At 35.0% G+C, this 15,723-nt stretch overlaps 1 protein-coding gene across 1 annotated transcript in view; it reads right to left on the bottom strand.

Moving 5' to 3' along the window:
* RTTN (rotatin) overlaps nucleotides 1–15,112 on the bottom strand; it is an 87,593-nt gene extending 72,481 nt beyond the window's left edge. The window contains exons 1-10 of the mRNA XM_051612052.1: nucleotides 15,029–15,112; nucleotides 14,042–14,229; nucleotides 13,255–13,453; nucleotides 11,280–11,372; nucleotides 10,055–10,133; nucleotides 8,686–8,800; nucleotides 8,012–8,162; nucleotides 6,914–7,079; nucleotides 4,184–4,365; nucleotides 556–671 (exon numbers count right to left, since the gene is read on the bottom strand). Coding sequence (XP_051468012.1) covers nucleotides 556–671; nucleotides 4,184–4,365; nucleotides 6,914–7,079; nucleotides 8,012–8,162; nucleotides 8,686–8,800; nucleotides 10,055–10,133; nucleotides 11,280–11,372; nucleotides 13,255–13,453; nucleotides 14,042–14,229; nucleotides 15,029–15,059 — 1,320 coding nt within the window. The 5' untranslated portion in view covers nucleotides 15,060–15,112. The remainder of the gene's footprint in view (nucleotides 1–555; nucleotides 672–4,183; nucleotides 4,366–6,913; nucleotides 7,080–8,011; nucleotides 8,163–8,685; nucleotides 8,801–10,054; nucleotides 10,134–11,279; nucleotides 11,373–13,254; nucleotides 13,454–14,041; nucleotides 14,230–15,028) is intronic.
* Between the last annotated feature and the right edge of the window lie 611 nt (nucleotides 15,113–15,723).

The raw sequence follows: 15,723 nt of genomic DNA, 5'->3' as shown, positions 1-15,723 counted from the left end.
AAAAAAAACCTTAACACTTTAAATATCTCCTGGGCTAAAAAGATTTCTCCGTTTATTCCAACCTAAGCAACAGACCTCAGGATAGCTGAAATCTGTGCAGGCATTTATATGTCCTGTGTAGGAAATAGATACCATGTATCTTACACTTTCAGTTTTATATTTAAACAGTTACCTCCCTAAACAAATAGCTTGCAGTAGAGAAAGGGAATATTGTCCTTTACATCAAACTATCTCCAACACTTGTAGTTAGTACTTTTCCCTCAGATGCCCTTCCCTGCACAATTTTCCCCAGTGACTGCTTAACAACATTTCACTACAAGACAAAATTCATTACCTATTTTCTCAACGTGAAACTTCATGTAACATCTGGTAAAAGAACTTATATTTAAAATAAAAAGAATGTACCCATGATAGAACTAGTAATAACCTATTTAAGACTTTGAAAAGGGTAGCTCAGCAGAAGATTAGATATGTATATGAATCACTGCAAAAAATGTCAGAGGCTTATAAAAGCAGGCAGTTAAATACAGCTGATCAAAGCCTAAAGAATCTTACCAGTTGCAGTGCAAAAAGGCTATCATCTTCCCAAACATTTTCAGAAATAGCATCACCAATAAGGAACATGTCTTCAACAAGCAAGTCAAGAACTTCCATTGTCACTCTCCTATTGCCTAGGAAAGAAAATGAGAGGATAAATTCTAATATAGGCAAAATATTATGCTACGATATTCAGAAAACACTGTTTTGAACATGGGATTATTCCAAATTGAAAATTCTGATATTTTAATTTTCATATAAACTCCAGTTAATCTAATGCTAACTGTCCTTAATGGCCAATAGCCCTGAAACACAGAAAACAGCAACTAGCCAAAATCACAACATAAAGGATTAAACTAATAATATATTTGAAAAAATACTGCATTTCCTTAAATTCTATATTACTACATAAAATTTGTTACAGCTTTAAATCCAATTATTTGACTTCTTTGAAGTTCAGAATAAAGTCACTTATTTCCCCCACCCAGATAGACATGTTACACATCTTTCTTATATATATTACCTACTCCTGTAAATCTGCATTTTTGGCATAGCAGGACTGTTTTTTTTCCAAGATTATTTTTTTTGAGATCTTTTGAAAAACAAGGAGATGAATACCCACTTTACCTACTTGTACGATTAACAATTTTCCCCCCTTGTTTTAGGCTAATACCTATTCATTTTCTTTGCTCAGTATCTCTTAATAGCAAGGCTAATCTGCTCTATTAGTGACTTTTATACTTTGTACAGCATCATGCTTGAACACCTGGCCACAAAGAAACCCAGCCTGAACTTAAAATATTCACAGCCTACCCTCTCAACAGATAAAAACCTCCCCCTTATATCTGTAGATAATGAGACAATAGAGGAGAAGCAGTCAAAGTCTAGAAGGTTTCATGAATTACAAGGCAGAATATCTGGAGCCAGACCAAATATTTTCAGTTTCATAAAATGGAGGATGATAAAACTATCTGGGTTCCTAAGGAACCATAAGGTGACAATTTCTCTCAAATATTCAATTTACTGCAACTCTTACTTTAGGTTACTTGTTGATGCTATGTTTCTATTTAAAGTCATGGATGGATTTCACACAATACCATTGAATTTCCAATTTATTTTTGAACTAATGTAAAAATTTTGCATCCTTCAAAATCAGTTACAAAAAAAAAAAAAAAAAAGAGCTCTACATTTCTTTATGATTGAACAATTTCTTAGTCAAATTTTCTATCTTTTTCAGATTTTATACACTGTTGGAGCCTTTTTTTTTTTTTTCTCAAGTATATCAATAAATATGTCTCTATGATTGTATTTGTAGTGATGATGACCAGAGCTCACGCAATATGCACCTCAAAGGATCTGCTGTGAGTAAGCATATGGCAGAGAATGGCACAGGGCCTTTTTTGAAAGTTTGCTTTTTCCTGTCTCACAGAAGTGGGTTTTTTCTATTTATTTTAGGCAAAACATTGCCAAATTGAAAAGTATATGCCTGAAAAAAAGCACTTTTTCTCTCTTCACAATTATTTTGCAAATTCTTAATAAAATGTTTGTACTTAAGACACTTTAAAGGTAATTTCATAAATTTCCCCATTATAATGCAAGTATGAAATAACGGTGGTTAAATTTGAGTTAGTTTCAGAATTATTTTTAAGTTAATAGCTAAACATAAAACCTGCAACAATGCTTTGCTGTAGCTATTGTGATCTACAGACATGCAAGTTCATTCCACCACACTCTTACATGAATTACTCATTTCCCAACACCCATGTCAATGAGTAAGTCCCAACAGTTTGTTATTACTGAATGCACAGTAAGCCAGATATAATTAACAACCGTAAAACAAATCTTTGGCTGTATAGATTTAAATAAATGTCTTTAAGACACGCAGTATTAACACTGAACTTCAGACAAGTATGGTAGATGACAACTGATCACAAAAAAAAACCAAAACACAAAACCCAACCAAAAAAAACAAAGCCAAAAAACCTGCAATCCACACTACTATTGATTTCTGAAATTATTTCACTCACAAGACAGATCAGCACAAAGGAGGAAAAATTCCAGTGAATACTGCCACAAGGAACAGAATTTTAGCTTAACTGAAATGTGTTATATTGTAAAATACAAGCAAGCAAATGCTACAGTAAGCTTACCATCTTTCTTTCACCCAGTAATTTAAACAGAATAGAAAATAAAATAAAACCTACATTATACAGCACCTACTATAAAAGGAGATGATTCTGTCAGTAAAAGTGCCCGTTGATTTAACTGAAAAACCAATTCAGAAAACATAGCTACATGAGAAACACTGTTACAGTTTGCCACTATGCCACAGTATCACAGTGAGCCTTCACATCACAGGATATCAGATCAACAGGAACAGGTTAAAAATATTAGTTTGCTTACAATCTGTGTCTTATTAAAGTACAGTAGAAGAAAGAATATATATGATCTGGCAGAGTACAAAAAACGTAAAAAATGTAAGGGCATGAAAAACAAAACCAGACCAACTTCTCAAAATGAAATTATTTTAATTAGAAGATACAACAAGATGAAAAAATTCACTGTATTTTAATTCTGCAGATTTGAATTGACATGCATCAGAAATGGAAAAGAAATTTTCTATCCTCTTTGCAGTTTTACATTATAAATAACAGATGACAGAAGTCAAGAATATGCTCGTGAAGAATTAATTTTAAATATTACTATTCTGAAAGGGAAAAACAAAACTTTTATTTATTTTAGTTTAATTTATTACCAAAAAAATTAGGATTGAATAATCTTCAAGTGGACACAGGTTAATGCTTTTGCCACTACGAAATACCCAAATAAATTAGTATTTCATGAGAGAACAGAAAGTAATGAAAAAGTATAAGCAATCACGAAACAACAGTAAATGTTTCATACATATTTCATGCAATTTTTAGAAATTAAAGCCACTTCACAGCTCAGGAAATGTTGATGAATATATTTAAAAAACAACTTTTAGTATTCTAGTCATAGACAGATACACATTTACAGCTCCTATACTTGAAAATCTTACCACGTTTACCAGTGGTTGCTTTGAATGACATTGTTTTACATCTAAATTCTATTTTGGACAACCTAGGAGCAAAAATACTCTCCTTCAAAATAGTTTTGCAATTTAGAGCCAACTTTTAATTAATTGCAATTAGACTATCATTACTTATTTTTCTAAAAACATAGCTACAATTTGTTACTGCATTCATAAGAATAAAATAAACTTTTTTCCATTTTTGTTTATTATTTCTTGAAGAGGAGGAAAACTACCCTCAAAAAGATCAGAACTCATGTTTTGTTAAGTGTCATTTTTTCATCTTCTTGAATGACATTTCATTCAGCCACACCATTTTTCCACCACACACCTAATTCTTTCTCCCACTGCTTCCCACCATCAGTAAAAATCATTTGAGACTTCTGGTTGATTTCCAGAATCACTGCAGAAAATTCAAGCTTTATTACCTGAATAAAATCCCTAGAAAAGAACTCTTTTAACTAGATGCAGTATATCAGTAATCATCTGTACCTTGTTTATTTGAGGTAATATCATAATTTTAACTTCTTAAGAGGTTTATACTAAAGACAAGAAGGATACGTAAGTGAAATACTTACTACAAAACTTTCTCACCTGTTCTTAGAAGAGGTATTGCATTTTCCAAGATGGAAACACAGAACTGAGGAAGGCTAAGCTGCCTCATTTGTAATTCCAAGGTGTCCTCATTTTCAGTATTTGGTAGGTCAATATGTCCTACAGCAAGTGGCGAATGCAGAGATATTCTGGAGTTTGCATTTGCTTGGGTACTATTTCCACTTAAAAAAACAAACAAAACAAACAAGAAACAAAGTTAGCTCTTGCAAAGAGACAACACATATGTATAGATGTTAAAAACAGGATCAAGTATTTTCATGTCCTCCTTCCTTATTACATATCCTTCCTTTCATCCCAATCTTTCTCTGCTATCCACCAGTATTGAGGAAGTGGTGGATTTTGGTTGTTTTTTTTCTTCCAAAGTCAGAACTGGTAGCACCGCAAGTGAATGCCTAGTGTTTTGGCAGTCATCTTCAAATGCACTTAGAAATATATATTAGAAGAAATACAGGTGTGGGAAATTATTCTTCTTCTTCCACACGTAAGTCTAAAGGTAGCCTCTGTGACAGCATCAGCTTGTGACATGTAATGAATACAATATTGCAAGAGAAAAAAAAGTTTATTTAAAACTCTAGTTTTGATTAACAAAGTCTGTTTCTTGAAGCAAGCCACTCACTAAATCAAATTTCAGCTTGAATTATTCCTGCTACATTAAAACTATTCTATGCAACCAGCCACAAGAATCCTTAGAAGGAAAATAAAGTGTGGCACACATTTAAGCCTGAAAGACTCTAATCCACTGTAAACCAGAAAATATTCCCTTCTCTAAGAAAGTCTTAAATGTAACCAAGTATATATTACAAAATATACATATAATTATTCAATTATATAATTATTTAATATTATTACCTCTCTATATAGCTCACAATTCTATTATTTTCCAATTGCTTTCAAAAAGAATCTAATTCTAGTGGCACCATTATAATTAATACAACTCAGAAAACATATTTTTTTAATGTTTTTTCTCATCCTAAACAATATTTAGCAAGCTTGAATTGCTTTAAAAACTTGTATCACCTTTATAGTTTTTTTGTTTAGCTGCTTTTTTATTATTAAACAAGCTGAAGAAAATGAATTGTGACATGACTGTGTTACTTTATACTGTCTAACTAAATATAAAGAAGTCAAAAGAATAGCAATTAAAAATGTATAAGTCAATTGATTTTTAAGAAGTCAATAGAAGACTACAAGCAAAACAGAAGGGTTTACTGATATGTAGTGGTTTTCTGATTGCACTTACCAGAGGGTAAGGAAGGAGAGGTATCAATCATAAAAACAATTCAGAAGAGGAAAGGTTAAGTTTCTAGGCAGAATTTGAAACAGACAGATTGAAGAGTCTCAAGATTAAGGAATAAGGAAAAAGAAGAGTTACATATAGAATGGCAGTAAAGAAATAATTAAGATTATGATTTGTTGAAAAAGACAAGATTCACTAATAGCAGCTCTTCCATATCAAAACCAGCAGTGTCAGAGCAATACTATAGTAATTTCCCTCTATTGTATTTTCTATTTATTCAACATAATGTTTTTCGTTATGCTGTCTCTGGGCTAAATTATATCTTTGTAAGAAGTGGGATACATGGGCAGTGATCAGCTCTACTGCAGCGCACAGGACATAAGAAGATCAAAGTGAACTGTCATGAACAGCTCATAATACAGCCTTACATATTTAATAAATTACCATTCCCTTTTTTTGTAGGTATCTCATCATGGCCTTAGCTGGTGTTTACTGTAATGTAGATTTTGATACTACGCTGACAGACAGGCCACCCCTACCTCTTGCACAGCATACAGCAGCTATTGTTAAACTGGTAACTGTTCAGCTGGGGAAAATGGTCAGGTTCTAGAACACGTAAAGCCTGGAGTCCATTTACAGTGTCATATTAGTTACATAATAAAGAATGAACATATACTTCAGATGAATAAAAATAACCTTTTAATATGACAACTCTCAAGATGCATTTACAATTAACGATGTGAGCTATTCTCATCTGTAATATACAGTCTACTTGAATACCTAGAAATTGCTCAATTACTAAGCCATAGACTCAAAAGAATTAACAACAAGCACACAAGTAAGGATTCACAAGAACTTATAAATTCCCATATACTAAAAGACACTGGTTTTGAACATGAGCTTTAAATCTATTGAGTCAAGATGAATAATAAAACCACACACAACAATCTCAACATTTTTAAGATATACAGACATTCATAATTTCATATTAGACTTTAATCTTTAGATTATATACAACTGAAATTTGTTGTCAGATTTAACAAGTTTTCAATGGCCTTTAATGGAAATCTCTATACAGCATAGCATATTTTACAATACTGTACACTGTTACCTATGAGATGGCCATTCAACTTACAAGAACGTATGCGGTTATCTGCTGGAGAAAGAAAAATCACTGACTTCACATCAATTTGAATAAATGCTTTTCTGCATCTTACAAATACATGCTCAAGCAATAACAATTGATACTATGAGATTTCATTAAAATGTTGATTGGGTACTGAATGTGGCTTGTAAAACTGATCTTATGTATTCCAAACACCACTTAAAGAACCGTTAAATTCATAAACATGGGTTGAATTTTCACAGGTTAATGAAACCCTCACATCATCCCACACACTAACAAGGAGCTGATGATACAATCCTATTTTATTTTTTTTTAATTGAAGTGTAAGTTCTGCTATTTTATTCACCTGGAAGATGCCGCATCCCAATCTTGACCATCTCCTCTAGGACGTTGAACTGTCCGTCCAATCACAGATGGCCGAGGGCTACTACTTCCAGGTGATGGATTCTGAGAACAAGGAGGACCTCTTGCTTCTTGACAGTAAGATATAGATGAATTCTGGGAAGCTGTGCCTTTATGCAACACAAATCACATATTTTCCATAGTGGAGTTAATTATTCTGAAAGATACTACACAGTGAAGTAATGAAGAAAGCAACTGAGGTAGGATATGGAAAACACTAAGTAAATATTGGTGAGCAAGGACAAGCTATCATTGGCAAGTAGTAGACACTGGAAACTCTATTCCAAGGCAAAAAAACCCACTAAAAATTAAAGCTGAATAACAAAACTTGAGTTTTAAAAATACAGTGTCTAACTAAGGCTATTGGATTTGTTGATGTTGTAACTACATTTATTTATTAAAACACCAAGTATTATTAAGAGAACCAAGCTGCCAATTTACAGGAACAAAGTTGATTAAATTCAGCTGACAAAAAAAAACACAACAAAACAGGAAGATCACTATAACCAATCTACACTATTAAATCTACAAAAATCTAAGCATTAAGAACATTGTGAAATAGCCCTAGTGACTCTAAAACCCAAAACAATAATTAAACTATATTCAGCCATCAGAACAATAACAGAAAAGTAACACAGCTCATGAAATTAGAACATAAATTGTTAAAGACTAATAGCTTGAAAACTTTCCTGAAATTCTGCCCACTTTTATTTTAAAGATTTAATTTAGTTTTAGTTAAAAATCCCTCTCCTACTGATATGCAAACAGTTGGATACTAGGAAAAGATTGATGAACAGAGAATCACAGGAAATGTAAAAAATTAGTAAGTATTTTAAAACAATGCAAGTGCTCCAAAAATATTTATTAGCTTGAATAGTATTGAGCACCATCATTAACAAAACTGCTTGGTTTTATTACATTTGTTATAAATGTAATAAAATACATTTGTTATAAAGCTGTGAGTTGGCTTTTTTTTAATTAATCCTTCTAGACGATATTACCTGTAGTAAAACCATTTTTTCAAATAGTTAAAAATACCTACCTTGCTCGGTGGAAGAAAAACTTGGATCTCTGTGAAAGTTCAGTCTACTTCTCAAGAAAATGCACAACTGTTGCAGGCACGACACAGCCTGTAAAGCTAACCGATGTCCTCCATCTCCTCCAAAAGCCAGGTTTAGCAGAGACAAAAGGCTCTGCAAATGCAAAACCATCAATACTGGTAGCTGAATGCTAATGGACGCTTGTGAACAACCATGCCCACAAGAGTCTTGCACTGAATATAGTTCACAAGTTTTTCCAAGTGTTTAAAAATCACAGCAAAGAATAAATAGGCTTAATAACTGTTTTCTTACTGAATGAAGACTATCAATCCTAAGGAAAACACTGAGTTAAACATCATGTTTCCATTACTTTGATTAAGGGAATCCATGAGAGGGTGTGCATGTGACAATGACACAATTTTATCTTATCCAGAAGAAACTAAGTATTGCCTCACAACATGCTTGGTTACTGAGTAGCAATATACCTTATTAAACTCAAATAACATCCTAAATAGAACAGCTAATGTCCCCTTTTCTATGCACCTAGAATTTACATAAAGTAAGTTTTATTTAGCTGTATTGTTTAGAAACAAATTGTATCATGCACATCAATTCTTACTGGGCACAACTAATACCATAGCAGAAGAAAAATTTTAAACTTCTTGTAAATTCTTGCCTGTACAATCTTTGGCCTTTGAAGGAAGATCTCAGCAGGAAAATCTTGCATAATCACATCCTGTAGAAGCTCACACGTACTCCAAATTAAACTTTGGTTGTTACTTCTCAGAGAACTAAAGATGCAGATCATATTTAAATATGCATTTTAAAAAAACAAAACAACAAGAAAACAGTAAACCTTAGTGCTTACAAGACAGTTTCGATTACAACACTGAAGAATCTAAATTTTAAAATACTGTAATTCTATTATCATAGCATTTTTTAAAATTTAATAATTCCTTAGGTATGCTAATTCTGTATATAATAAGAAACAAATTCAGTTCCAGCTGTTACCAAACCACATGTAAAATTACGTACCCAGAAGAGAAATAACTTAATTGATTCTGAGTTTGAAAATAAGATAAGAAAGACTGGAAATTCCCCATGAAGCTTGTGATTATCTTAGTGGTATACAGCAAGCAATTTAACAGATAAGAAAGATTTTTTACATTACCAAGGTTCATGTAGAACTAAAAAGCATTTGAATTACATATATGGAAAGGTACAAAATAGGAAGAAGTTCACTAGCTATGTTCTAATATATATATCAGTAAATAATAAGAGCCTTTTGAGTATTCTACTTCACTTTTTTCTATTTTTATTTTTTTCTGAAACTACTGTTTCTGAAACTACTATAAAAAAATCAAGTAGGTCCAGTTCTAGGGATCTATTTTCTTTTTCTAGGCTCAGGCATAAAGAAAATTAAATATTAAAGAGGTTTTCCAACTTCAGAGATCTTTCAAAAGGAAAAAAAACAACAAAACTAAACACACAAATAAAAAACTAGTACAAAAAAGCCTACAGTTACAATAGACTTGTTTAATAGTCTAGTCCACAGTACTGCATTGCTGGCTATGCTAGAAATCTATCACAGCTCTGTGTCAACTCATAAGTGACCCCAACTACAGAACTTTTCCTTGGGCCACTTCAAACACTGATTTTCTAAATGAAAATACAAAACCACTGCAAAAATATTATCTGAATGACTCTACACCTGCATAAGGCATTGTACCTAAACTTACTGACCTAAACCTAGTTAAGCTACTAATGAAAGTATGGATTTCTCTGCCAAGTGGCCATGGATGTAAAGTAAAGAATTATTTATTCCAGCTTGCTCTAAAATTGACTGAATTAAATATTTGAGAATACTAGAGAAATTTAGAAGACAGACGGAAGTGTCATGAACAAAAAAAATATACTCTGAAAAATTAACTCCTTAGGTCACTTACAGGAGCATTTACAGGAATAATGCAGGACAGAAATTTACAATACTCTTAACCAAGAAAAATAAAAACTATGAGCAAATTGTGTTGTTTCCATTACTGCACCTTTCATTTGATGAAAGAACATGTCTATCTGTTGAAGTCAGAGTTAGCCAGGGAAACGTGGAAAATTTCAAGCATTTCACTGCAAAAAAAAAAAAAGTGCAAATTCTGGAGTATATTTTATAGAAGTATTAAACTGCGTATTTCCATAGCAAAGTAAAAAACTTATAAACTACATACTATCTGAAATAGAAATATATTTTACTAAATATAGACTCACATAAACTGAAGGGCTTTTAATGAAAGTTTTCAGCAATATTAAAAAAAAACACAAAGGTCATCTCAAACCAAAATGAAACATATTTATCGAAGAAAGTTTTAGCAAACAGAAAACACAGCATTAGAGGAAGAGTATTCAATCCCCCATAGCATGCTGTCAAACAAATTATAATTTTGTTCTGCTACTAAAGACTACTTATTAGCACAATTCCTAAAAATGGGACATTGACTTCATGATCTTACTCTTAAAGCAGTATACAGTTGTTATGAAATTATTGCTCATAAATACTTTTTACCTAACAGAACTTTAAGGTATTTTTAACTTAAAGTTTATAATTATTATTGTCCAAGTCTAAAGATAGCAGATACACTGCTAAAAAGCAATCTGGTGATTTACACACAGTAACTTCAAAGTCCTATTTGAAATCTAGTCTTCAGTGTCATGCTGTATGTTAAATACGATACTCTCATGTGAACCCCTACTAGTATGCTGGTACAAGAAAAGACTTGCCAAATAATACTGGTCTGTTTCTCAGTGAAACATTTCATATTGTTTTACTGCAGAAAAAAAAAAAAAAAAAAAAAAAAGAGTAATAATGGTTTTCATTTAGATTCAAGGTAATGCTTTCTAAAGCACCTAAATCTAGTCTTCTCAAAAGTAGAAAGGTCCTTCAGACTGTTTTGTTGAAATAAAAATGTATTTACAACAACCATTTTTCTTTATGGAACACAGACCTTCTGAAAAACATGAGCATCTTAAATATTGTTTTAATTACAGCATATTGTAACATACTTTACATATTTCAAAGAGTTATATTAACTATTTACTAGAAAAGAGAAAGATGAATGTCATGTTTATAAGTGTTATAATTTCAGTTGTTATGATACTAGATTGCACAGAACAATAACAGGAAAAAGAATAGCCAATATTTGCAGTGGAATTCAATCTAAATTAGAACTTCAATAACTTTCTGTAATTAACATATTCTGATTTTATAACTACACCTACCAACTGTTCTTTTGGGAGGTATTTCTAACTGTGGCAGAGGACTTTCACCTTGACAAAAATATCCAGTGGAGAGAAACACCTCCTGAGGTAGAACTAAAACAAATAAAGGGTACGTTTAAAAAATGTACACACACACAGAAAAAACCAAAACAACCAACCAAGAAAAAAGCAAGACACAACCAAAAGAAACTTATCTTCATGTTTTTCCTGAACTGCCTTCCCTTGTGTCCTTGAGTTTTAACCCATTAAAGAAACTGACTTAAAACTTAGAATAGCCTCAGATAATCAGCAAAGTGGAGCAAAAAGAGTGTGTTGATGTTTATTTGTTAGAATCATATTCTGCAACTGTAAAGTTGTGGGGTTTTTTTCTATTTCCTTTTACTACCTCGCATACCATACATGCAATAGCAAAATCAGTTACACAAAATGTATTGCCTGATGGACAACTGGCAGCCAAAAATTTGTTTTCCTCTAATCCACCTATGTAGTAATAAAATTAACTTTTTTAATTCACTATTTAAAACCTTTTTCTATCAAAATTGGTGTCTTTTCAGGTCAGCTGAAAAGTTGTCCTCCCTGGGTGTGTATATATATATACACACACATATATAAAAAAATGTATATTATTAAATACATGTAATTAATACACAAACTGTATAACAAAAAATACACACAGTATGTAACACTAAAAGTGATGTCTCCAGAGCATAATATTTGATTCAAAGGATCAAACTAGAAAACACCCAGATTATTAGTTTATATTTTTTTCCCATAACTGAAGCTGAAATAGAAAAAAAAATACAACACTCCTGTTAATAAGCATTAAGATTGTTTAATCCACACATTAATACAATCTACAGCATAAGTAGGAATTATGTATAATACTTCAACTGGGAAGTTTCAAAAGGATGTAGTTTAAGAATGAAACATAAAACATTACTATATAATCCCATAAACTGGCAACCTTAAATAAAAATCTAGCTAAACTCTTATGTAGACACAGGGAGAAAAAAAGAAAAAAACAAACCACAAAACCAACAAAAAATTTAACAGACATCACATCACACATCAAAGCATTAGACAAATAGCAGAAACCACGGGAAAATTACTTTTATTTCTGAGATATCACAGCATGAGTGACAGAGGTGTGGCAATTACTACACCATGCAGTGTAACAGCAGTGGCTTTCCCACAAGAACCAGGAAGATGAAGTAAGGGCCTCTGTGGTACATAATTTTCTCCTCTATACCTTATGATAAAATTTTCAAGGCAGAAGAAGAGAACCACACAGGTTTACTTCTTGCCTGCATCTAAGAAGTGCTGTAAATCATTGTAACAGATAGATAACAAGCTAGATAACAGAAATAAGTAATAGCATTTCACACATATGTCAAGCACTTCACAGTATTTTAAATAAGGTTTACGTATTTTCTATGACAAATACTTATCCAAAACTAAGCAGACAGTGCATACAATACTAATGTAGTTTTAAAAATCATACTACTAGGATCACTTGTTTTCCAGGTGGTTGTTTGGGTTTTGTTTTTTTTTTTTTAAGATTTGTATTGCTGTCAAAGTCTGCTATGCAAAGAAAAGAAGCAAAGCATACTGACTTAATTCCAGAGTTGTTAAAAGTTGCTACTGCCACAAAGCAGTCTTTGGAAGTTCATGTCCTGTGTCATGCCCTTTTTGCATTACAGAAAACAGATACTGCATACTGAAGAAATGAACAGAAGTCTGATTACACAAAAAAAGGATCATTCTTCTGTAGAGAACTCCGTTACAGGCATAGCACTATTTGATTTAGCCAAGATCACACTTTCTCTGGCAATATCTGCTTACCATATACTTCACTGATCTCTCAGGAACAATATGCCTACTACACCTGAAAACCTCACCTTTTCATAGCCTAGAAGTTTTTTAATTTACTGTATTTATATTTTAAATTAACCACACTTCAAAATATGCAATATACCTGGCTGATCTACTGAAGGCTGAGACAGAGTTTGATAACATACTGATGAAGAACTAGAAGGCAGTCCAGAAGGAAGGAAGAACAGTCCATCCACAATCCCATCAATTACAGCCTGCAAGTTTGGATCAACATTGGGACGAAGCTCAGAGAAGAATTCCACTGCACCAATTCGAATCAGTTTCTGGGCAGCAGGTGGATGCTACATTAGGACAAACAACTGACAAAGTTAGCCTGAAGACTCTTGAGGTCTCTTGATCTTAAGGGAGGGGAATGAAAGAACAGTAATCAAAACTTAAGTTAGATTTTGTGGTTGTTTAAACCATCCATCAGTTTCAAGGATGGGATTTTTTTTTCCCCTCTGCACAGCTACTGTTTAGTGATGAAAACATAAAAATGTAATACAAGATATATTAAATTTCTGAAACACTTTCTCCATTTTTTAAAAATAAGTTGCCCCATTGTTCAAATCTTCACTTTTCAGGAACAGTGCAAGTGCTTAGCAGCAAACCATGTCCCAGAGAAGAAATTAAACAGTAAGGAGAAACTGAAGAAGCAGAGAAACTAAGGTAGAAACCCAGAAAATAATTATATTTTTCTGCTTATCCCTACAAGTAATTGCAAGTCACTCAAATTGTTTCCATTTCTGTCTACACCCAGTGGCTTTATTATTCATGTCTTTATGAAATACTCATTACATGGAGCTATAAAACGAAATAATATCCAGTTGTACTTAGCTTTAGTATTCTAAAGACAAATTTATGTATAAATAAACATTAGTATGTCATACCTTAATCAAATTGTTCACAAGATTTAGTACTTCCTCTTTCATTGGTACAACTGGAAAATTGAACCACTCCAAAACATTAAAGAAAAGCACTTTTTCATGGATCAGATCAGCATACGAAATCAAGTTATGATCTAATTTAAAAATAATAGTCTTCAGTGATCGTTCTCTTATCTCTGCCAGTTCATGACCTGCTCCCCCAAGAAAAAAAAGAAAATGGCATTTAAAACAAAAGCATTAAAAAAACATATAAAACCATCTGCCACAAACTAATTCTTATTTAGACAAGCAGGATCCTTCCCTAGATCTGTGAAAAACACCTAGCTTTTATACTGTCAGTATCATGCTTATCAAGAAGACAAATATTATCCCACTCACCAGCAGCAAGATAACCGAGTATGTAAAGTGTGAAATACTAAAAAATACACTGATACAATCTGGTGCCAAATGTAAATCCTGAGGATGGCCTTTTCTCTCGAAGCACACAATTAAACTCTGAAAACCTCTACCGCAATACGCTGTGGATACCGAAAGCTGCCTCAGACTCAAAACTTGGACAAAAATCTACCCAAGCCTATTGAATCCAAAGGCACTGTATCTGAAAGGGAAAGCCTTCAGCATTTCCTAGGGAAAGCAGGATCCACAGATTCCTAGATGTCTGCAGCGGGAAGGAGAGAGCAGAAGGCGACAAACTGTCGCGGGGTCTGGGGCGGGCGGCGGGCACCTGAAAGCGGGGATCAGGCAGGTGCGCCCCGAGTGCCGAGGAAGGAAGCGGCTTCCCGCTCCCTCCATCTCTCCCGGCCAGCAGCAGCGCTCCCACACGCAACCGACGGGCCCGTTTCGCAGATGAAGCCCCTCAGGGCTGCAGGAGGGCGGGGGGCAGGCCCCTCGCCACCCCCATGCACAAAGCCCCGCAGAGGGGTCGGGGACAGCCGCGGCGCCCCTCAACAGCCGGTCCCGATGCCCTAGGAGGGGGAACGGAACCGTTACCCAGCTTCCTGACGAGCGACGACAACTCCATCGCGCCGCTCTCCCCGCCAGCATTCAACCGTCGCGCCGGTTCCGCCGCCAGCCCGGCCCGCCCGTCTAACGGCGGCCGCGGTGCACCTTGGGAAATGTAGTCCGCTCCGCTTCCCATCGCTGCCTCGACCGCCCTTGGCTGCGCGCGAAGCACGCTGGGAGCTTTCACCCTCCCCCGCGGAAACCCGAGGCGAGCCGCTGGAGCCGGAGCAACTACAGCTCCCATGCAGCCCCGCGCCAAGCCTTGGCGCCCCGCTACGGAAGCCGACGGGGTGGGGCGGCTCTGCGCTTCGCGGCGCCCGCCCGAGTAGGGCGAGCGCGGAGAGAAGTCGGGCGGGGGCGACCCGCGGCCCGGGGTGACGCGGGAAGGCGGCCGGTGAGGGCACCTGCGGAAGCCCGGGGCGGCCCAGGGCCTGGCGCCGCCTGAGGGGCGTCCCCTCCGCGGCAGAGCGCCGTGCCTTCCCGCAGGGCGGGCGCTCCGCCTGCCCAGCCGAGCCGCCGGGCGGGGCTCTGCGCGGTCCTGACGGGAGCGAAGCGCTGCCGGATCCAGTCAGGTTTCCTCGGCAGGAGAGCAGAACTTAGCAGTCGTTGTAAACTTTCAAAAAGGTAGAGCCATGCTTTCCGGGTGGAAAAGAATCGCTTGCAAAGAGGTTTGCATTTCAATA

The sequence above is a fragment of the Apus apus genome, chromosome 2 (genome assembly GCF_020740795.1).
Source record: "Apus apus isolate bApuApu2 chromosome 2, bApuApu2.pri.cur, whole genome shotgun sequence".
Taxonomy (NCBI): domain Eukaryota; kingdom Metazoa; phylum Chordata; class Aves; order Apodiformes; family Apodidae; genus Apus; species Apus apus.
Note: the sequence above shows the minus strand (reverse complement) of the source record. Positions and strands in the feature narration are given on the sequence as shown.